General features: G+C 34.8%; 1 protein-coding gene across 2 annotated transcripts in view; it reads right to left on the reverse strand.

Moving 5' to 3' along the window:
- LOC309659338 (bile acid receptor-like) overlaps positions 1-24,830 on the reverse strand; it is a 31,779-nt gene extending 6,949 nt beyond the window's left edge. For both annotated transcript variants that reach the window (XM_082459008.1, XM_082459007.1), the window contains exons 1-3: positions 9,880-24,830; positions 3,380-3,491; positions 1,418-1,780 (exon numbers count right to left, since the gene is read on the reverse strand). In XM_082459008.1, coding sequence (XP_082315134.1) covers positions 1,418-1,780; positions 3,380-3,443 — 427 coding nt within the window. In that variant the 5' untranslated portion in view covers positions 3,444-3,491; positions 9,880-24,830. The remainder of the gene's footprint in view (positions 1-1,417; positions 1,781-3,379; positions 3,492-9,879) is intronic.
- Between the last annotated feature and the right edge of the window lie 405 nt (positions 24,831-25,235).

Genomic DNA, 25,235 nt, shown 5'->3' on the forward strand with positions numbered 1-25,235 from the left:
GCGTGCATGCTGGGGAGAGGTGTGGAGATTCTACATTTTCCTAAATCCATGCATAGCAGTCTCTTCCCATTTCCTGTTTCATTTCCCATTCCTATGCAATAATCCCTGCTATCTTCCTCTTATTCCATTCCAAGTGAAGTTGATAAAGTTAGTCAATACCCCAATTAGAAGGCTGCCATACTCTTTCTGTAGACGTGCTTGAGAGTGGGAGTTTCATGACTTAGATTCAGCAAAGGGAATAGAAACCTCAGCTTAGGTTTCAGAACTATGCCTCATTCCTCAACTTAGTTTTAACAGCAAGGCCCTGCATTTTAAGAGTAAGCAAATACTGGCCCAGCTAGCCTACTCATAAAGCTGGTACCTCCTTTCCCTTAGTCTTCGTTTGGCTATTCTATGTGTGGCATGAGTGTGAGATTCTGACAATAAGACTTCACCTTGAACTTCTAGACACGTTTACCTAGTGCTGTATTGATCTAATCATTTCCAGGTTCTGCTCCAATATTTCATTTGTGAATTCAAAAAATGCAGAAGTGTTTCAAAACCTCAAAACTTCATCAAGGACTATTTTACTCTTCGAAAATGCCAATATCAATGATGATCTTCAGTGGCAGACCTCCCATATGTTTTCAAAAAAGCGTTCCTGGGACTTCCCTGGTGGTCCAGTGGTAAAGAATCCACCTTCCAATGCAGGGAACGCGGGTTCGATCCCTGGTTGGGGAACTAAGATCCCGCATGCCGCGGGGCAACTAAGCCCGCCCGCCTCAACTAGAGAGGCCGCGTGCCTTGAACTACAGGGTCCACGTGCTCTGGAGCCCAAGCACCACAACTAGAGAGAGAAAACCCGCACGCCACAACTAGAGAGAAGCCCATGCACCACAACAAATAGCTCGCGCAACGCAACAAAAGTCCTGCATGCCACAATGGAGATCCCTCGTGCCACAACTACGACTCCACACAGCCAAAAATTAAAAAATAAAATAAATAAATATTTTTTAAGAAGCATTTCCAACAAATAGACTTAGATAGAATCTTAGAAGTCATTTAATTGAAATTTCTTCCTAATTCACGAATTATACCAGCCATATGAGATGTAATAGTTAACATTCAGATCTTTTTAAAAGACATTTTTTATTCCAACATCAGATTCACCTAGGAACATGGAAACTTTCTGCCACATAAATATTTTGAATTTTATATTTAAATGTAAAAGTCTTCATCAAAATTAAAAAGAAAACCAAATCAAAACTTCGTTAAATTCCATTTTCACATCTTTGATCCCACAGATTGATCACCTTTAAACATATCAATGGCTCTCCTTGATTTTATTTTTCACATTTTAAAGAGAGTACTCTTACATGCTTAAAATTTCATGACTCTTCAGTGAACACTAGGATTAAAGTTTTAACTTTATCCTTACCTTTGCAACCTTCACAAGTAAGTGCATTGTAATGATATCCTGATGCTTTATCACCACAAACTACACAGAGTTCTTCCTGTCCCTTAATACGAATGGAAGAATGAGTTATTCTGGACCTCTTTATTCCAGGGTAACCATCTTCAGCATCGTGGGCAACCACGTAAGTGGATTTATTTAATTCACAGGAAAGAATTCCATACTCTCCACCACTGAACTGTGGATCCAAGCTATAAGTGTTAAGATGACTTTGTAAAGATTGGGACTGTAGAGCTGGAGGAAACTGGACAGTAGAATACTGGCAATAAGGTGATTCTTGAAAATCAATGTCGTACAGCTGATAATTGATTTGTTCTGGCAAAATATCTAGGTTTTTTTAACACACACACACAAAAAAAAAAAAAAAATGGTGAGAGTCAAATTATTTTTCAAATTTCAAAGAGTTTTACACTCAAAGAACAGAGTTAGTTCAAGATGTCCACTACATCCCAGGGACTTGCTGTCCGGCATGAGAGGCAGACAGTAAACTGAATTGCAATGCATGATAAATGCTGCCACCCCAGAAGTATGCAGAGGTTGCTCAGGAGCTGGGAGAAAGCATTGTTAATGGCTTACATACCAATGCAGTCTATTTCCTTAAGTAGAAATGAATATTTCCCAGAGTTTGAAATGAAAGCTTTTCCCCAGTTTCTGTATTTTCTTTGTTGTGAATGAAATTGTTTTCAGTGCAATCAGATCAGTAAAGAGATGAATTAATAAATTATCCCACCCCCCCCCCACCAAAAAAAATCAAACTAAAATACAATTATACCAGTTATCTGGTTATTGCAAGCAAAAAAAAAAATTCTTTAAACTCCCCATTTAATATACCTTAACACTCTCCTTCACCATTTGTAGACCTGATTTAAATTACTAGTTTCTTTTCTGTTTTATTGTCTAGCAATTCAATTATCTGGTGATAAACTCACCTACCTCGGAGGGTGACTGTAAGAATGAAATAAAATGTGATATGCAAAAGCATGTATAAAATACAAAATGATACTTAATGAGTATCTTTATTGTTATTATCAGAAGCTCCCAAACACCAACTTACTTTCTGTTTTCAGGAGGATTACTGAAATCAATCCAGAAAATTGGCTCCAAAGAGACCCAGGAATACTTAGTTGCTCTATGTCTGTATCTAGTAATATTTGTACTTTTCCTGGTGCTGAATCACAAGGTGATTAGACCTACTCTTACCCTCAAAATTCTACCCCCAAGATTGGTAAACAGTATAATTTCTATTAAATCACATAAATTATTTGCAGTCTTATAGCATCCAATCCAATGCAAAGTGTTGAATAAATACCAATAACAGCCTGATATAAGAAGAAAAGTTATCAGTAAAAACAATGTAACTTTTATTTAAAGAGGGCCCTTCTTGGCTGAGTATCAAAAGACTGCAGAATACTGGCTGATGTTCCATTGGCATTGAAATCAGAGTTCAAAGTATAATATAAAAGAAAACTGCATTTAAAATTCAATTCATATTATAATCTTGGTCTTTTTGGAGAAAAATCCTATTGTCTCTTGCACTCTGTTTTCTATTTCTTTCCCTTTGATAAAAATCTTATATTAAGATTAAAGTTTCAAGTACATTGAATACTCTGAACTACATTTTCTAAATTGCATGTGAACTAGCTTCAGCTAACCCCTAAAAATAACTTATAATTTGCATGCTAATTCTATTTTTTTAAATTGAATACAATTTTAGACTACTGTGCTTTTTCTTCTTTACATTTGATTCTGGCTTACAGCATTTTGGTATTTCTGATTTTTTAAAGTAATTATATTCTCTGGTAGGGAGTAATTGAAAGTCTTTGGTTCATTTGTTAATTTCTTTTTTAAAAAACCTCTGATTAACCATAATTCCCACCAAAAAAAAAAGTTTTATTAACTATTATACTGTAGTTTTTTGTTACACACCGTAGTACTGCACTGGTTCAGCAAGACAATACCCATCAGATGCAGTGACATAAGTATTGGCCATTCTCTGGTCCAATTTTCACTTCTTCATTAGTAGATGCTAAAATAGAACCTGAAGGAAACAAAAATTTTGTAGACTTTTTGAAAGTATGATTATCAAATCAGTATGATTTTATAAAAGTATAATACTGTTTTTGAAAAATAAAGAATTTAGCAGACTTTATACAAGACATTTATATTTATACTTTAACTGGAAGAATATTGATTTTTCATATCTCTACATACCAAATTATTTAATTTTGACAATTTCTTATTGCTCAGTTCTTTAAAATAACTTAAATCTTGGTAATAATCATTATGGCTCTTGAAAGGGTACCAAGCTTTGGAGTTAGACTTCATACACTGCCTTTACCACTTATTTATGGGTCATTTTTACACCTCCCTGAACCTTAGTTTCCTCATTTGTAGAAGAGAAAGAATGAAACACACCTAGCCAAGTTATTGGGAGAGTTTAATTAATGTGTTTAAAATCCAGCACAGTTCTTGACTTAATAACTGAGTCCTATAATCATTATTCTAATAGTTTCGCTAGATCTCAGTGTTCTAAATTTAGATGAATTAGGAAGAAAAAATACACTTTTTCATGAAGGAGATTAAAGAGTAGGAAAAGAATGGCTTTCACAGCACTTTATTTAATCTTCTAAGTCCTTTGTAAATATTTTTCATAGCACTGTGATATGCTAAGTATTAAAACATTAATTTTGGTTCTATGTGACTAATGAAAATAGTTTTTTGATTACTGAAAAAGTGTTTTATTTTTAATAGTAAAGACTAAAAATCATAAGCTATTATGAGGGAAAATTATTCAAAATCTAAGATGATCCCTTATGGGAAAAAAAACTATTTTTGTTATTTCCTAGGTAGGAATACTGCATCTTTGAATAGACTTAAACAGGAAATCACAGTTAAAGAAATTGGAAATTATTAAAAGAAAATAAAGGTCACTCTAGAGTCCATGATATTTTATAGCTTTATCCTCTCTATTTGAAGGTAAAGACTGTTTTCACCTTTTAAAAGAACCAAAAAAGAAGAAAATGGGTTTTAAAACATACCAAAAGATATATATGACAAACTTCTGAGACAGCTTCTGAGATTATATTGAAAAATCTTTTACTTAGATTTATTTCTCATGTGATGGGTTCATGGCAAAGGTTTCTACATTAGTGAAGATGATTAAGATAGTAATATCTCTGCAATTTGTCTCCTGTATTATTTAATAGGCTCTAGGTTCCTTTAAAAGTACTTAAATCTCCCACTCTCTGACAGCATAGCAGCAGTCATGTAGAAGAAGTGCTGAATGGAACAGATGAAGCAAAAGTGGTGCCCCCAAATAAGTGCACTTTCAAAATGAAGTTTTCCTTGAAAAGTAAAGACTAAAATCAATAGGATCAGTATTACAACAGGTTAATTAGCTCTCCATATGAAAAGAATTCTAAGTGCTATCGGTTTAATTTGTGTCATCCTCTTTAGCAATAATCCTGTTTAGTTCTTTCCAAACTTCTCTTTTGAGTCTCCATTTGATTTTAGAAAATTCCAAATGAATGTGAAAACTTGAAGTTGTTACTCACCCTTCCTTTAAAATTCCTGCTTTTAGCATTAGGCTTCATATAATATTAAATAAATATCTGAAAATTAAAAAGTATTTGGTACTCCATATTTTTGCTGAGCAAGATTTCTTTTAAGAAATAATATAGAATAAATTAGAGGTAGCACATTAAAACAAAACTGGTAATATCCTGGCAAATACACACAGAAGTATCTTACAACAATGTTGCTGTCAGGGTTCATATCATAAATAACAATGTTCTCAAACCAAGTCCTTCCAATACTGATAAATAAATGCCCCAAAATATTGTCTAAAGCAGAAATGTCTTTATCAGTTTATGGACTACAGGCATACCTCAGAAATACTGCGGGCTTGGTTCCAGACCACCAAAATTAAGCAAATATCACAATAAAGCAAGTCACATACATTTTTTTATTTCCCAGTGCATATTAAAAGTTATGTTTATTTTATCCTGTAGTCTACTAAGTGTGCAATAGCATTATGTCTTTAAAAAAAATACCTTGTTAAAAATACTTTATTGCTAAAAAAAGTAATCATTATCTGAGCCTTTAGCAAGTCATAATCTTTTTGCTGGTGGAGGGTCTTGCCTCAGTGTTGCCGCCTGCTGACTGATCAGGGTGGTGGCTGCTGAAGACTGGGATGGCTGTGGCAATTTCTTAAAATAACTATGAAGTTTCCCTCATCAATCGACTCTTCCTTTCATGAACAATTTCTCTGTAGCATGCACTGCTGTTTCATAGCAGTTTACCCACAGTAGAACTTCTTTCAAAATTGAAATCAGTCTTTCAAACCCTGCCTGTGTTTTATCAACTAAGTTTATTTAATATTTTAAATCCTTTGTTGTCGTTTCAACAACCCTCATAGCATCTTCACCAGGGGTAGATTCCATCTCAAGAAACCACTTTCTTTTCTCATCCATAAGAGGCAACTCCTCGTCCATTCACGTTCTATCATAAGATTGTAGCAATTCAGTCACATTCATGCTTGACTTCTAATTCTAATTCTCTTGCTATTTCCACCACAACTGCAGTTACTTCCTCCACTGAAGTCTTGAACCCCTCAAAGTCATCTATAAGGGTTGGGATCAACTTCTTCCAAACTCCTGTTAATGTTGATATTTTTACCTCTTCCTATGAATCACGAATGTTCTTTTTTTTTTTAAGGTGTGTGTGTGTTTTTGTTTTGTTTTGTTTTTGGCCTCAATGCATAGCATGTGGGATCTTTGTTCCCCAAGTAGGGATCGAACCTGTGCCCCCTGCAGTGGAAGCGTGGAGTTTTAACCACTGGACCGCTAGGGAAGTCCCTGAATGTTCTTAATGGCATCTAAAATGGTAAATCCTTACCAGAAGATTTTCAAGTTACTTGGTCCAGTTACATCAGAGGAATCACTAGCTGCGGCAGCTATAGCCTTACAAAATATATTTCTTAAATAATAAGACTTGAAAGTCAAAAGGCATGGGCTGTAGAATGGCTGTTGTGTTAGCAGGCATAAAAACAACATTAAACTTACTATACATCTCCATTAGAACTCTTGGGTGACCAGGTGCATTGTCAATGAGCGGTAATATTTTAAAAAGAATCTTTTTTTCTGAGCAGTACATTTCAACAGTGGACTTAAAATATTCAGTAGACCATGTTGTAAAGAGATGTGCTGTCATCCAGACTTTGTTTTTCCATTTATAGAGCACAGGCAGAGTAGATTTAGCATAATTCTTTAGGGCCCTAGGATTTTCGGAATAGTTAACTGAACATTGGCTACAACTTCCAGTCACCAGCTGTATTAGCCCCTAAAAAACAGGAGAGTCAGTCTTTCCTTTGAAGCTTTGAAGCCAGGCATTGACTTCTCCTCTCTAGCTATGGAAGTCCTAGATGGCATTTTCTTCCAATGTAAGGTTATTTCATCTACATCTGTTGTTTAGTGTAGCCACCTTCATTCATTACTTAGGTACGTCTTCTGGATAACTTGCTGCAGCTTCTTCATCAGCACTTGCTGCTTCACCTTGCACTTTTACGTTATGGAAATGGCTTCTTTCCTTAAACATCATTAACCCACCTCTGCTAGCTTCAAACTTTTCTCCTGAAGCTTCCTCATCAATCTCAGCCTTCATAGAATTGAAGAGAGTTAGGGCCTTGCTCTGGATTAGGCTTTGGCTTGAAGGAATGTTGTGGCTGGTTTGATCTTCCATCCAGACCACTAAAACTTTCTCCATATCAGCAATAGGGCTGTTCCACTTTCTTATCGTTTGTGTGTTCACTGGGGAATCACCTTTAATTTCCTTCAAGAACTTTTCCTTTGCACTCACAGCTTGGCTAACTGTTTGGCACAAGAGGCCTAGCTTTTGACCTATCACAGCTTTTAACATGCCTTCCTCACTATGCATAATCATTTCTAGCTTTTGATTTAAAGTGAGAGACATGAGACTCTTCCTTTCACTTGAACACTCAGAGGTCATTGTAGGGTTATTCAGTGGCCTAATTTCAATATAGTTGGGCCTCAGAGACTAGGGAGGCCTAAGGAGAAGTGGGCAGACAGGAACCAGGCAGTTAGTGGAGCAGTCAGAACACGCAGCATTTATCGATTAAGTTCACTTTATATGGGTGTGAGTTCATGGTGCCCCAAAACAATTACAATGGTAACATCAGAAATCAATGATCACAGATCACCATAACAAATATAATAATAATGAAAAAGTTTGAAATATTAAGAGAATTACCAAAATGTGACACAGAGACACAAAGTGAGCTAACTGCTGTTGGAAAAAATGGTGCCAATAGACTTGCTCAGTGCAGGGTCGCCACAAAACTTCAAGTGGTAAAAAACCCAGTATCTGCAAAGCGCAACAAAGCAAAGTGCAGTAAAATGAGGTATGCTTGTAGTTATAATCCAGGGCATATATGGGACATAAACATAAATAGGCCATTGATTAAAATATGCCTTTTAAAATATGAACTATTTTTCTCTTTTATATGCTTATAGTAATAGTTGCATTATTTTCTACATAAAATGTTCACTAATTAAATTTTTCTTCAGACTTCTAAATGTCTAATAGAAGTATTATAATACATATGCATGGTAAAACAAAACTTTCAGAAATAATATGCTTATAAAATTAGTTTAAAAACAAATTATTAATAACATAGAGAGAGGTATGTAATCAAAAACTTCCTATCCTATTAAAGTAAAGAGAAAAATTACAGTGGGCTTGGAATGATTCTGTTTCATTACCTTCCTAGTAAATATTTATTTAAAGAGAAAATAACTTAGTTAAGAGAGGAGATTTTATCAAGAGGATCAATTTGGCCTGCGTAAAGTCTATTTTTTTCTTTAACAAATATAACTTTATCAAAAACCATATTTTTCACAGATTGTGATAGATATTTTACTGAAAAGATGAGTAATCGCACAAATGAATTTGCATCTCCTCTGCTTTAACCATAAATTGTTCTTAGTAAATCTTCATGTCTAAAACCTTAACAGGAAAAACATATTGATTACTGAGAACTATATCTATATGTTAAAGAATTTTACAGTTTTCATATTTTTACTCCTGTAATATATGTCATTTGAATCATAAATAATGCATTGCTTATTGACATAATTGACATAATTGAAAAGTACATTGTTTCGCAAAAAAAACATTTTAGTTTTCCTAGTCGCATCTACTAAAAAATGAGTGATAGTGCTATATGACACATAATTATAAAAAGGTTTTTTATGGTAGTGCTTCTCTGAGCCAGAATTCTCTGAGCTTATTGGAACCAGGATAAATGAAAAGAATATATTTGAATAATAAAACAAATTAAGGCTTCTTGATTCCTCCATAAGTATCTGTCCTTTAACTTTTGAATACAGGGAGGATTTTTATACTGTGAAGTCTTCTCATATTTTTATTATACAGCTTTATCAAGATGTAATTTACATAACATCATATTCATTCTATTAAATTCACTGTACAGTTCAGTGGTTTTTAGAATATTCAGAGTGTGAAGCTATTACCATCATCTAATTCCAGAGCATTTTCATCACCCCAAAATGATCACCCCATACCTGTAAGCATGGCACCTCATTCCATCCTCCCCCCAATCCCTGACAACCACTAAGTAACTTTCTGTTTTTATGGATATGCTTATTCTAGACATTTCATATAAATCTAATCATATAATCCATACATAGTTTTATATGAAAAAAGTATTTAATTAATATGTTAAGTAATTTTCACAGTATAAGACAGAAAGAAAATAGATTAAATATTTAGAAAATTCATGACTATGAAAGTAATATTTTATATACTTCAGAAGTATAGAAATATTTGTGTGTTTATTTCCACAATCTGACATAATTTTCATAATTATATCATCATAAAATTTTCAACAAAAGTATAATTCCCTGAATATATCTTTATCAGAATTTATTTCAAGTGGTTTGAATTTACATATAACCTATTGCTTCAAAAAATAAAATATTTTATCAATAAGTTCTTGATTTAAAAACAAGTTTAATTTTTAAAATATAACAATAAACATTACTGTGAAGTGACTTATCACATCAAATGTCAAGTCCAACCATAGTCTAAAATTATCTTGTCAGTCTTTAGGAAAGAATCAAATTATTGTGTAATCTACTTAATGAAATTTCTTATTTTCAAGGGGAAAATGCTTTTTATAGCTTGACTATCATAGTAACAACAATTGTCTTACCTTGCAAAAATTAAGTTAATGTTAGTGGAAACTAAAGATCTCAAAAAATACCCTCTAATTTATTAATATCTTACAGTTTAATAATGAAGTGAGTTGTCAACAAAATTAGCATTCATATTTAATTTAGACAGTATAAAATACATTTTTCTTATTTTAGAGAGAACAAAATACTCACAGTTCAATGATATTACTAGAGATTGTCCTTTTCTTCACAGAATGAGTATAGATAGATTTAGCAATGACTTTAACTTTCCATCTGGAGCAACTGAGCCTTTTCCCTATTTATCAAGGAGTGGAAATAAGGGCACTCTGCATACGTTTACGCTCTAGACACTCTGCAGAGCAATGCTTCAGCTCTATCTCAGAGACAAACTTCCCACACAATCCTCTCGGGTCAAAGCAAGGGCAGTTACAAGCTGACATAAATCAAATAATAACCAGATCATCAGGGATAGAAGCCTTTGGGACCTTGAGGTCACACTCTCCCAGAGTTCCTTATTGTTTATTTAATACATACTTTGTTTTCATGATTGAATTTGACATTCTTCCATTCTGATTACAAAAAATTGGGTCTCTACAAACTACTGAGTAATATATACAGGAAGGAAAAAAACCCTTCATTAAATTCAAACTCCACTAATACAGGTGCTATAACAATTCAATTTGAAGTTTACCTTTTCATTACCTATAAAAAAGGGAATTTGTTAAACCAATTAGTAATGTGTAATAATAATTCATAGATTACTGCAATGTTAGATGTGTACAAATCATCTAATCCAACTCTCTCATGTTTTTGGCTAAGAAAAACTGCAACACAAATAGATACTACTCCTTGTTCAAGTTCTCACAGCTAGTTAGTAGCAGAGATGAAACTCAATGAAAATCCAAGCAGTTGAACAGGATATATAATTTCATTATGATTTTTTTAATGTCACATAAATAAAGTCTGTTAGATACCAGGTTCAGAGTCTTATTCCTTTAAGGCATTTCTACAGAGGCAAGTTTACAAATGTGTTTTCTACCACTAAACTCCATTCTCCTGGTCACACCATCTCTGACCTGATGACTGACTTTTTTAATCTGACTCTATACTCTTGTCTCAGTCCTGCCCAGTTCCACTTGCATGTAAACATGGCATAGCCTCAGTATGCACCTCTACCTTTCCTGGTATCTGATCTTGTCCACCTCCAGTTTCTGACTTCAAACTATAATACTGATGATGAATTCTTCAAGGGTCTTCATCTACTACAGAGCAGAATTCATGATAAAATCTGCAAGGCATGTCACATGGAGTTTTGTTTACTTTTTAAAATAAGAGGCTCTGTATCTGTGAATTTTAATTGGTTAACCAAAGAATAACAGTCATGCCATTATAATTCATTTGTGTTGATTCTAAAATATTCCAAAAATAGGCTCCAGATTATGTCTTAAAAGAGGTACTCTCTACTAGCAACCTTACATTGAAAAATAGCAAAACAACTACATGAGCCTGGAAATGATGAGGTTCTATGTCAATTTCTACTGCTTCACCCTAATATGTAAAACTTTTTCCTCAATAAATGATAGAATAAGTAAAAAAAAAAAAAAGAAAAGAAAAGAAAGAAAGAAAAATAGCAAAACAAACATATAGTACTTGATATTTTTTAAAAGCAATGCTTAACTTCTAAATATTTATCCAGAACATTTGTTTCTTAAGAGAACATATTTTTTAAAGAACTTTAATCCTTTCACTATTAGTATTCAAACATCAGGGATAATGTATACAATTTTATTGCTTAGGTAATTCCCAATTTTAACCTCTGTTTATAAGCAGAATTATTAGCTTCTGTATTTAAAAAATACAATTTCGAATGCTCAATGATTCAAACTTTTCACTTATTCATATCATCCTGACCACGCATACCCTCAATCCCATCCCAATTATATCTGAGATATTACAATTCATTGGCAATCAGCTTCCTTGTTTAGTTTTACAAAAAATGATTTGGGAATTCCCTGGTGGTCTAGTGGTTAGAACTTGACGCTTTCACTGTGGTGAACCGGGTTCAATCCCTGGTCGGGAACTAAGATCCTGCAAGCTGTGTGGCCGCAGCCAAAAAAAAAAAACAGATTCATCCAGAACTTTCCAGCTACAAATTTTTACATGTACTTCCCCGGTTTATAATAATACTCTAGACTTACTGTGGCATTAGCATAGTGCTCATTCCAAGGTACTTAAAGATATGTGCAAATATATCTTGATATTTTAAAATAAGGAAAGCAGATTTATATTTTTCAAATTTTACACAGGCTACTGTCAACCGAGCATTCTACTTGTAATCACATGGTTCACTGATATCCCTTAATATGCATAAATGAGGAAATTTCTTGAAATTTATTCTTTTTATACTGTCACTCAATACACAGGTGGCCTATATTTATAGATACATGTCATTTAAAATAAATATTATCATTACATTATCAGTAACAAATAATCTAAAGAGTTACAAATCTAACCCACTTGTTTGCTGTATAATTAGGAGCATCATTAGGGAAGGCTCTATGAGAAAGTGACATCCAAAACAAGACCTAAAGGATGACGAAAAGCCAGCCACAGGAAGAGCTGAGGGATGAACGTTTTAGAAGGAACAGCACACCGTTCTGTGTTGGCTTGTGTAACACCAAAAGAAGGTCAGTGTGGTGAATGGTGACAGAAGACAGGAATAGAACAAGATGAGACTGGAGAGAAAATAAAACCAGATTGTAAGAGCCTTAGAGAGGTCTGAATTTTATTCTGGGTATAACAGGAAATCATTAAAGGATTTTAAGCAGAAAAGACACATAATCTGAAGTATATTTTTTGTTTTGCTTTATTTTGTTATTTTTTTTAATTGACATTCTGATTGAGATCATTGTAGATTAACTTGCAGTTTTAAGAAATAATACAGAGAGATCATGTGCTTAATCTAGTTTCCCCCAATGGTAACATTTTGCAAAATTGTGGTACAATATCACAACCAGTATATGGACATTGATAAAAACCACCTTATTCAGAGTTCCCCAATTTTACCTCTGTTTATTTATGTATGTGAATTAAATTCTGTACAACTTTATCACCTGTAGGTTCATGTAGCCATCACAGAGTCAAGATACTGAATAGTTCCCATATCAGAATCCCTCATGTCACCCTGTTTTAACCACACTCACCTCCTTCTTCCCTCTCCCCATTCCTAACCTCTGGCAACCACTAATTTGTCCTCCATTTCTAAAAATTTGCCTTTTCAAAATGTTATACAATTGATCATACATTGTGTAAACTTTTACGATTGGCTGTTTTTCCTCAGCATAATTCCCTGGAGGTTAATCCAAGTTGTTGTGTATATCAACAAACCACTCATTTTCATTGCTGAGTAGTAGTCTATGGTTATGGGCGGACCACAGTTTAAGTATTAAATACCCTTGGAAGGGCACATGGGTTAATTCCATTTTCTGCTATTGCAAATAAAGTTGCTATGAACACTCACGTACAGATTTATGTGTGAACATAAGTTTTCATTTCTCTGGAGTAAATGCCCAAAAGTATAATTTCTAGTTTTATGATAATTGTGTATTTTATCAGAAACTGCCAAACTTTTCCCAAATAACTGTATAATTTTATATTTCTACTAGCAATGTATGAGTGAATCAATTTCTCTCCATCTCTTCCAGAATTTTATATTGTCACTATTTTTAATTTTAGCCTTTCTGATAGATGTGTAGTGATATCTTGTGGTTTTCATTCGTGTTTCCCTCGTGGCTAATCATACTGAACATCTTTTTTTAAATATTTATTTATTTATTTTCCTTTTTTTTTTTTTTTGGCTGCGTTGGGTCTTAGTTGTGGCACACGGGATCTTTGTTGAGGCATGCAGGATCTTTTCGTTACGGCACGTGGTCTCTTCGTTGCAGCGCTCAGGTTTCTCTCTAGTTGCAGCACTCGGTCTTCTCTGTAGTCGTGGCACGTGGGCTCTGTAGTTTGCGGCATGCGGGCTCTCTCGTTGAGGCACGCAAGCTCAGTAGTTGCGGCACGTGGGCTTACTTGCCCCACGGCATGTGGGATCTTAGTTTCCCAACCAGGGATCGAACCTGCGTCCCTTGCATTGGAAGGCGGATTCTTTACCACTGGACCACCAGGGAAGTCCCCTGAACATCTTCTCACATTTTTTTTTTGCCATCTGTATATCCTCTTTGGGGAAATGTCTGTTCGTGTCTTTTCCCCATTTTCTAATTGAATTATTTATCTTCTAATTGTTGAGTTTTGAGGGTTGTTTATATATTTTAGATACTAGTCTTTTGTTGCATATGTGGTTTGCAAACATTTCTCCTAATCTGTAGTGTGTCTTTGCATCCTCTTTACAGGGTCTTTTGCAGAGCAAAAGTTTTTTTGGCCTTTTTTTTGTTTTGTTTTGTTTTGTTTATTTAACATCTTTATTGGAGTATAATTGATTTACATTGTTGTGTTAGTTTCTGCTGTATAACAAAGTGAATCAGCTATACATATACATATATCCCCATATCCCCTCCCTCTTGCGTCTCTCTCCCACCCTCCCTATTCCACCCCTCTAGGTGATCGCAAAGCACCGAGATGATCTCCCTGTGCTATGTGGCTGCTTCCCACTAGCTATCTATTTTACATTTGTCAGTGTATATATGTCCATGACACTCCACTCTCTCACTTCGTTCCAGCTTACCCTTCCCCCTCCCCACATCCTCAAGTCCATTCTCTAAGTCTGTGTCTTTATTCCTGTCCTGTCCCTAGGTTCCTCAGAACCTTTTTTTTTTTTTTTTTTTTTAGATTCCATATATATGTGTTAGCATACGGTATTTGTTTTTCTCTTTCTGACTTATTTCACTCTGTGTGACAGACTCTAGGTCCATCCATCTCACTACAAATAACTCCATTTCGTTTCTTTTTATGGCTGAGTAATATTCCATTGCATATATGTGCCACATCTTCTTTATCCATTCATCTGTCAATGGACACTTGGGTTGCTTCCATGTCCTGGCTATTGTAAATATTGCTGCAATGAACACTGTGGTACATGACTCTTTTTGAATTATGGTTTTCTCAGGGTATATGCCCAGTAGTGGGATTGCTGGGTCGTATGGTAGTTCTATTTTTAGTTTTTTAAGGAACCTCCATACTGTGCTCCATAGTGGCTGTATCAATTTACATTCCCATCAACAGTGCAAGAGGGTTCCCTTTTCTCCACACCCTCTCCAGCATTTGTTGTTTGTAGATTTTTGATGATGGCCATTCTGATTAGTGTGAGGTTATACCTCATTGTAGTTTTGATTTGCATTTCTCTAATGATTAGTGATGTTGAGCATCCTTTCATGTGTTTGTTGGCAATCTGTATATCTTCTTTGGAGAAATGTCTATTTAGGTCTTCTGCCCATTTTTGGATTGGGTTGTTTGTTTTTTTGATATTGAGCTGCATGAGCTGCTTGTATATTTTGGAGATTAATCCTTTGTCAGTTGCTTCATTTGCAAATATTTTCTGCCATTCTGAGTGTTGTCTTTTCATCGTGTTTATGGTTTCCTTTGCTGTGCAAAAGCTTTTATGTTTCATTAGGTCCCATTTATTTATTTTTGTTTTTATTTCCATTTCTCTAAGAGGTGGGTCAAAAAGGATCTTGTGATTTATGTCAAAGAGTGTTCCTCCTATGTTTTCCTCTAAAAATTTTATAGTGTCTGGCTTTACATTTAGGCCTTTAACCATTTTGAGTTTATTTTTGTGTGTGGTGTTAGGAAGTGGTCTAATTTCATTCTTTTACATGTAGCTGTCCAGTTTTGCAGAGCAAAAGTTTTTAATTTTGATGAAGGATAATTTATCAATTTATCCTTTTACAGATTGTACTTATACTGTTAAGTCTAAGAACTCTTCACCTAGCTCTAGATCCCAAAGATTTTCTTCTATATAGTTTTCTAAAAGTTTCATATTTTAAGGTTTACATTTAACTCTAGGATTCATTGTTAGTTAATATTTTTATAAGATGTGAAGTTTAAGTTAAGGTTTTGTTTTGTTTTGTTTTTGTTTATGGATGTTCAATTGCTCCAGCACTGTTTGTTGAAAAAGTGATCCTTCCTCTGTTGAATTGCTTTTGCACCTTGTCAAAATTCAGTTGGGCATACCTGTGTGGGTATATTTTGGGGTTCTCTATTCTGTCAATTGATTTATGCATCTATCTCTCCACAACTACCATACCACACCGTTTTGACTGCTGTAGCTAACTAGAAAGACTTAACGTTTAGTGGAGGGATCTTCCCACTTTATCCTTCTTTGTCAAGATTGTCTTAGTTATTCTAGGACCTGTGCTTTTTCATATAAATTTCAAAATAAGCTTGTCTATTTCTACCAAAAAAAATTGTTGGGATTTTTATAAGAATTGTATTAAACTTATTGATCAGTTTGAAGAGAATTGACATCTTTACTATGTTAAGCCTTCCAACTCATGAGCATGGTATATTTCTTCATTTATTTAGGTGGTCTTTGATTTCTTTCATCATAAATTTCAGCATACAAATTCTGTACATGTTTTGCTAAGTAAATACCTAAGTACTTCATTTTCTTTGGAGTGATTTTAAATGGTATTGTTTTTCATTTTAGTTACTTCATTGCTGGTTTATAGACATATAATTGCATTTTTCTGTTGATCTTGTATCTTGCAACCTTGCTGAACTTACTTATTAGCTCTAAAGTGATTTTTCTATTCCTTGGAACTTTCTGTGTAGACAGTCATGTCATCTGCAAGTAGAAATAGTTTTATTTCTTCCATTCCCATCTGTATGCCTTTTATTTCTTTTTCTTCACTTATTAAAATGTCTAGAACTTCCAGTACTATGTTCAATAAGAGTGGTGAAAGCAGACATCCTTACCTTTGTTCCAATCTTAGGGAGAAAGCATTCAGTTTTTCATCATTAAGTGTGATGTTAGCTAAGATTTTTATAGATGCTCTTTATCAAGTGGAGGTAATTCTCTATTTCTAACTAAACTACTGTATGAGTGAATTTTATTTTCATATAATTTTGATGGTACATGGGAGGAGAGCAAGAAAATAAATGAGGTAACCAGTAAGGTGACTATCACAGTACCCCAGGTGAGAGATGATGGTAGCCTAGACTAAGATGATGGTAGTGATATGGACTAGGAGATAAGAGGGCAGAGTCAAGATATATTTTGCTGTATAATCTGTAGGACTTGCTAATGGATTGGACGGTTAGTCAGAAATTGCATTTGGCTACAAATAGCAGAAAACCCTACTACAATGACTTAAGTAGAGGTTTTGTTCCCCCATACAAAAATAAGTCTGAGTGTTAGCAGTTCTACTGATGTCATCAATGTCTCAAGATCCTTCTATTCTTTGCTCCTTCTTCATCAACATATGACTTGGAACCATATGGTCACAAATGGATGTTGTACTTCTAGGTACCACAGATGAGTTCCAGTAAGAAAGGTAGAATTGCAAAACTTTTCCTTTAGTGAGACTTTATTCAGAAAGTTAAGCGCTTCCAGAAACATCCATCTATATCTCCTTGATTAAAACTATGTCACTGGCCACTCAGCTGCAAGGGAGGCTAGGAAATGAATATTTTATTTTCCAGTCTCTGAAGTAGAGAAAAGCAGGGAGAAGTTTATTGCAATGGGTGCTAAGTGAGCCAACCCAGAGTACCTGCCACATTAGGGATGATGGAGAATAAGGAATAATGGATTACTCCCATGTTTCTGGTTGACAAATTATATTACAGTTTGCTAGGATGTGTAAGAGCGGAAGAGACATGGATTTTTAACGGAAAGCGATAGTTCAACTTTGGACATGGTGAGATTAAAATGTTTGTGAAGTATCTAGAATGTCAAGCAAAGAATTAGATACATGAGGCTGGAATTTAGAGAAGTCAGTGCTGGAGGTAGTAATCTGGAAGTTGTCAAGATATTGATAGCATTTAAAGCTGTTGAACTATATAAGATCACCTAGGAAGAAAAAAAGTATTTGGACACAACCTTGAGGAACTCCAATATTTAAGTATTGCTTTGGGAAAAGTGAACTCACAAAATAGATTGAGTAGCTAAAAAGGTAAGAGAGAAACCAAGAAAGAGGCATCAAAGAAATAAAGGGAGATATGTGTTTCATGGAGAAGGTATTCTATAGTATAGAATGCTACTGAGAGAAGCTAAATAAGATAAAGAAAAAAATTTTTCCACTGAATTTAGCAGCATGAAAGTAATTGATGATTGAATTAATTAGAACTGATTTCAGAGTCAAGAAACAAAAGATCCATTTAAACCCCAAATAGGAATCTGCTATTTTTCCCACACAACAAAAAGCCTGGATGTAAGCAGCTAAAGGCATTAGGGAGCCAATTCTCAGAGCTTGCTGCTTTGTGATTGCCTTGGACTGTCTCTCATGGCTGGAAAGTGGGTTGTTCTCATTGTTCTGGACTCATGTACAAGACAGGGGGAAAAGAAAGCAAAGGTGTGGTGCCAGCAACATATGCCCCTTTATCAAGAGTAGAAAAACTTTCCCTTCCCTCGGAATTATTTTGCATCTCATTAGTCAGAACTATGTAACACAGCCATCCTGAACTGCAAGGGAAACTCCGGGAAGGTGAGAATTTAAGTTTTCTAGCCTCTACAGTGAAAATGGGCAAAAGAAAGAGGGGTTGAGGATGGATGGTTTAAGCAATCAAAAGTGCCTGCCATGATGACCTCGACAACCACAGCTTTAATGGTGTGGTGACACTGAAACCAGTTTACAGGGGACTGAAGAGCTAATGGGAGGCGAGGTAGCAAAATGCAATGAATAGAAACATTTTCTATTCATTTGGCCAGAAGTTTAGCTGCGAAGAGGAGCAGAGAAGTAGGATGGTATCTAGATTGGGTTATAAGGTCCAGGGATAATTTTTGTTTTATTTTATTGTCGTTGTTGTTTTTAACATGAAGTAGTAGGCTATGTTTGTAAGATGATGAGAATGATCATTGTGAGGAGAGGCGAGACTAATGAGGCAGAAAGGAAAGAGAATGAAAAGGAAGACTCCAAAACACTCATGCCCATAGGTTCTAGCCTGCTTGTGATCTTCCTTTCCTGATCACCTGGACTTTAGACTCGCCTAGCCAGCCTCCACAATTGCATCAACTTATTCCCTGTAATAAATCCCTTAAAATCCCTGGTTCTGCTTCTAGGATTGAATCCTGGTGTAGAATTTGATTCTCACAAAAGTCCTTGAAAAGGCAATAAAACTATGCACTAGTTTCTATGAAAGAAGAGAGGAGGTACACTTGACCTGAGGAAGCAAGTGAAGACTTCTGGAGTGAGATTTCACTTAACCTGAGTCTTGAAGAGTTATTAAAAATTAATAAGGCAAGGCAGGAGTGGAAGCAGCAATGAGCTAGTGAGCCAGCTCACTGGAAAAAAAACAAACAAACTTGATTTGTAGCATTCAGTAATTTCCCTGGTGTATATACTCCTAGCATGGCCAATTTTAAGCTCTCAACGTGATGTCACCATGAACGCAGAGTTAGAAAGAGATACACACAATTGGCTTTCATAAGTTAGTATGAGTCCACACCACTAAGTAGAAGGTATATGGCGGGAACAGCATGTACAATCAAAAAGTAAACACCAAACTTCTTTCTTGTACAAGACCCTTTATCATGGAGAAAAGATCCAGTGGACCCCCTTCCCCACCAGTTGTCATAGCAGTAAAAGAACAATGCTCAGAAGCATAACTGCATTTTTTTGGCAACATACCAATGATGAGCACCAAAATGATTAATTCAACTAAGGAACTTCTAGACATTGTCCTATAAAAGCAGATAATATTATTTGCCTGAGGTCAATGACAAGTAAAGGCAGAGGTGTGATCAAACACTAGGCAGCCTAGAGTGAATGCTCTTTCCACTATAGAATTCTTCACTACCACATCCTACTATAAGGACTAAACCTGGAGTCCAGAATATCTAACACCTGGAAAATCCTCACACTCCCATTAGTCTGGAATCAAATTTTTAAGAATCACTGTGGTAAGATGGAAATGTCCACTTGGTTTTGAAGGAATTTAAAAGCCAGTCTTTAAGCCATACATCTATGATTTTTGACAGGGTGCCAATACCATTCAATGGTGATAGAATAGTCTCTTCAACAAATAGTGCTGGGACATCTCAATATCCACCTGCAAAAGTATGAAGTTGGACCCCTACCTCACACCATATCAAAAAATTAACTCAGAATGGGCCCATGACCTAAATATCAAGAGCTAAACCATAAAACTCTTACAAGAAAACATAGGAGTAAATTGTCATGATCTTGGATTTAAAAATGGTTTCTTAGACATGACACCAAAAATATGCATAACAAAAGAAATATAGATAAATTGGACTTCACCAGAATTAAAGATTTTTGTGCATCAAAGAAAATTACCAAGAAGGTGAAAAGAAAATCTATGGAATAGTAGAAAACATTTGCAAATCGTATATCTGATAATGGTCTAGTATCCAGAGTATATAAACAACTCTTACAAATCAATAACAAAAAGAAAAAATTCAGCTAAAAAATGGGCAAAGGACTTGATTAGACATTTCCCCAAAGAAGATGTACAAATGGCCAAGAAACACATGAAAGGATACTGAACTTCATTAATCACCATGGAAATGCAAATCAAAACCATAATGAGGTACCTCATCACAACCCCTAGGGTAGCTATAATGATTTTTTTAAAAAACAGAAAATAAGTGTTGGCAAGCAGGTGGAGAAACCAGAACCCTCCTACATTGCTGATGGGAATGTAAAATGATTCAGTGTTGTGGAAAATCATTTGGTGATTCCTCAAAAAGTTAAACATAGCATTACTACATGACCAAGTAATTCTACTCCTAAGTACATAACCAAAAGAATTGAAAACAAATACTCAAATAAATACATGTTCACATCATCACTATTCATTTGAGCCAAAAATGTAAACAATGTAAATGTCCACCAGTAGTTGAAAGGATAAATAAATTGTGGTGTAAACACGCAATGAGGACTTCCCTGGTGGTCCAGTAGTCAAGACTCTGCACTTCCACTGCAGGGGGCACGGGTTCCATCCCTGGTTGGGGAAGTTCCGCATGCTGCCTGGTGCACAAAATAAACAAACAAACAAACAAATTAATAAATAATTAAAAATAAACGTGCAATGAAATATTAAGCCATAAAAAGAAATGAAATACTGATATATGCTACAACATAGATGAACCTCAAAAACATTATTAAGTGAATGAAAGTAAACACAAAAGGTCACATATTGTATGTTTCCGTTTGTATGAAATATCCAGAATAGGTAAATCCGTAGAGACAGAACACACATTGGTAGTTGCCAGCAGCTGGGGGTGGGGTGAATCGGAAGTAATAGTTCAATGGCCATGGGCTTTCCTTTTGGGGTGAGGAAAATGATTTGGAACTAGATAGAGGTGGTAGCTGCACAGCACTGAATGTACTAAATACAACTGGAATGTTCACTTTAAAATGGTTAATTTTATGTTACATGAACCTCACCTCACATGAACCACACCTCACCTTGTTTAATAACAAGAAAGGCCTGGCTCTATAGTTGAGGTTCATATTAAGCAAACAGAAAGGTTGTCTCTTAAAGTTGCACTGATTTTCATTTCATGGTAAGATCAAGTAAATTCCATTTTGTGTTTTTGGAGCTGTTTCACTGGATTTGAAAACTAAACTAGATGTGGCTTTCAATTCTAAACAAAACAGTAAGAAATAAAGTTACAAGGTAGGTGGTTTGGTTGGTTTTTTTTCCTCAAGTGCTTCAAAACATTTTTGAGGTTTTTAATAGTAAAAGGAAATCATATTTAGTACAGCTGGATCATTTCTACATAATTGGCTTTTCATTCTTGATCTGGTTTTGAACTGTTTACCCCACTTTAGTATTTAACCATTATCAGCTTCATTAATGAAACAGAAACCACCTCCTCTAATCATTTATAAAAATGCTTGTCAAACAAAATTTAAACAAAGAATAGGGTCTGGGTAAAGTAACATCTCTTTAAAAGCTACTGCAACTAATTATAGGAGTGTTCCAAGTTATTTTGTTGTTGTTTTCCATTTATTATGAAAGAATCTTGAAGACCTACAGCATTTCTCTTGGCAAAGTTATCTGAATTCTTTTATACAAGAGTAATTATTTTAACAATACTTTTCACTGATATGAAAAGCAGTTTTCAGCTGCTTATTTATGTCTATAAGCTATAAAAATCAGATTCCTATTTAATCAAACCACCTTTAGAGACATCATTTTCTAGTCTACTTAGTTTTCAGTTGATTGAGTAAAAAAGAGCGTGGGAGACAGTTTAAAACATATTTCTTAGTTTATGATATGCTTATTAGATTGCACAAGCAAAATTATCAGTTTGTGTATCCAAAAACAAAATTAGATTTAAATATTCAATTCCAAGACTGTTCTACTGGAATTTAATGAGAATGCCACAAAGTTTTAAGTGATTTATAGTTAAATATGCTCCACTCTTGTAATCATTTCTCCTCAAGTCTTCATATTTTGTAGTTGAGAATGTTAGAAAAATAAGGCAAAAAACTAGAATGCTACTTCAAAATATAAGGGATAATGATGAGATGCAAGCTTTATATATATAAATGATGCTATTGGCTGATCATCAATTGAGCATGTTCTTTGAGCTTCTTTTCTAGTTCACTTTTCTGACTAAGGGGGTCAATCTGTAGCTATAGAGCAGGAAAGGTTCTTAGGGTGATTCAGTCAATGATCTTTTTTCATTACTATTCTGTTAGACTATTGGTCTGTGGCTATCTTCTTCACTATTGTGTTCCCAGTGCCCATCACAGGGCTTGGCTCATAATAAATGCTCAATAAATATTTCTTGATTGAATAAACGAATAAATGCATGAAGAATGAATGGCTGCTATGCTAACCAGCCGAGCTAACTATCCAGGGAGGGAAAGTAAAGATGTAATAAAGTAACGGCTCTGGCATTCAAGAAAGTCAAAATACTCTATTAAGGACTTCATTATCTTATACCTCCTGTTTTGAATTCAAGATTTATTTATGCTCATTTTGTGGGAGGAAAACTGAGCACTAGCAGTTGACACTTTGTTTATGAATCTATTAGTGCTTTATCTCCCTGGGCTATAATTGTTTTTATTCATATTTATCCTAATGAATTAATCATGTATACCTTATAAGCAGAGACCATGTTTATTTTTATTTCCCCAGTGCTTAATACAGTCACTTGCACATAAGAGATAATCAGTAAATGCTTGTTGAACCCAAAGCTGATACTTTCTCTAAAATATTTTCTTCTGCATTTTTATTTTGTTTCTAGTATATTAATGTAGTACAGACCTTTCAGAATACAGAAACTGTAGATAATGGCAGGAACATTTCTATCTATTTATAATTTATACTTAGTATATTTTTAAAATCTTATTGATTAGCACTGGTTTATGAAGAAACAGCTCCAAAAATATATGGCTTCTAATTAACATTAAATAATAATTTATTAAATGTCTTCACTCAGCTTTTGCAGAATATTATACATTTTAAAATATCATTTTAATAAAATAACCAATGAAAAATTAAATCTTATAACAATCTCAATTTCAAGGGTGGGAAATTTTTCTAAAGTATTCTAGTTACAACTTTCCTATCTAGAGAATTTGTAAAATAATACTGCTCAATATTTTCCCATAATACTAGTGAAAATCTGCAGGGGAAAAGTATTATTTTTTCTCCAAAGTGGCAAAGGTATAGGACCACCTGTTAAGGGTTCTTATTTTGAGAAAAAAAAAAAAGTCACCTGGTTTAAATAGCCAGGTGAATCTCCTTTATATGAATTAAAAAGCTGAATAATATCAGAGAGAATTTGAGAGTCACCATTTTACGATACTGACACGCTTTACCTGGAAATTTAACCATTGGTTTTAGACTGTCAGATATTTTGTGTAAATGCACCTTAAAATATAGAATTAAATCTTCTAAAACTTCTTTTCATTCTACTTCCCCTTTTCCATAATCAATATCATGTTTGGCATAATGTTACAGAAATGCACATGATTTGTGCAGGCCTTTTTTGGGGGGGGGCCTTATCAGACTGTTTTATTTAATGGGGCATTGACAGATCAGCTCAGGCTCTAATTGTTAGGATAAAATATTAGTCACATTTTTTATGCAGTGTTTATGAATACTTGGCACCTCCTTTTATATTAATGCCAGAGTTAGAATGGGTATTTTTTAAATTATCTATGGAGGAGGATAGTTGCTCTTCCTTGTTTTTTTAACTAAATCAAGTAATTCTTTGTTAGCAGCTCTTCTGAGTCCTGCCAGAATGAATTTGTATCATTTTGACAAGATGCAGAAGTGGTGCTAATAGTTATTAAAAGCATTAAAACATTAACCTTTAGCAACCTCATTTTTCACTTGGCTACCCTCATTTAAGTATTTTATCAAACTGAAGTTAAACACTAAAAATTAGAGTGAACAACTAATCTATCTTTTTCAGCCTAGAAAGAATAAATGTGACAGAAAGTAAAAGCATTAGAAGGAAGAGACAACATAAATTGTTGTTTTAGTGTTAATTAATATAATTTTAGTTATCTATGACTGGTGAAACTGAAGTGTCGGAGAGGGAATTGTTCAAGAAACAATTATCATTATAATTATCATTTAATCTTCAGAATTTCAAGATTACAGATTTGATAGTATCAGGACGTCGTTTATTAAACATTACATGAGAGACTTCCCTGGTGGCACAGTGGTTAAGAATCCACTTGCCAATGCAGGAGACATGGGTTCGAGCCCTGGTCCGGGAAGATCCCACATGCTGCAGAGCAACTAAGCCCGTGCGCCACAACTACTGAGCCTGTGCTCTAGAGCCCGTGAGCCACAACTACTGAGCCCGAGTGCCACAACTACTGAAGCCCGCGCGCCTAGAGCCCATGTGCTCTGCAACAAGAGAAGCCACCTCAATGAGAAACCCGCGCACCGCCCCGAAGAGTATCCCCCGCTCACCGCAACTAGAGAAAGCGTGCGAGCAGCAACAAAGACCCCGCACAGCCAGAAAGAAAGAGAGAGAAAGAAAGAAAGAAAAAGAAAGAAAGAAAGAAAGAAAAGTTCCTGGAGCAACTACAGTAGAGATATTTGAAAACTCTCTGCAGAGCAAACTGAAGCATCTAGTGATAAAGATGGTAGTTGTAATGTTCTCACTACACAAGTTCTTCAGCATGATTTTGAACATTGTTCCTGGTTGCACAACGGTGAACCTAATTTTCCAGTCTTCCTAGTGGATCTTTAGGCAACACAATATCCTTAAAATAAATGATTCTCCATTCAAACCGACCATAATTTTATTCTATAGCTAGCATGTAAGAATGTTGGTGGACACAGCACTTAATAAATGGTAGCATGCTTTTCTTGTGTCATATTTCTATCTGCTGACCCAGTCCAGGATGTTAAACAGGACCTTCTAGTATATGTAATGCAATGGTCCTCAA

The sequence above is a fragment of the Balaenoptera physalus genome (genome assembly GCF_965194825.1).
Source record: "Balaenoptera physalus genome assembly, chromosome: 1".
NCBI classification, from domain to species: Eukaryota; Metazoa; Chordata; class Mammalia; order Artiodactyla; family Balaenopteridae; genus Balaenoptera; species Balaenoptera physalus.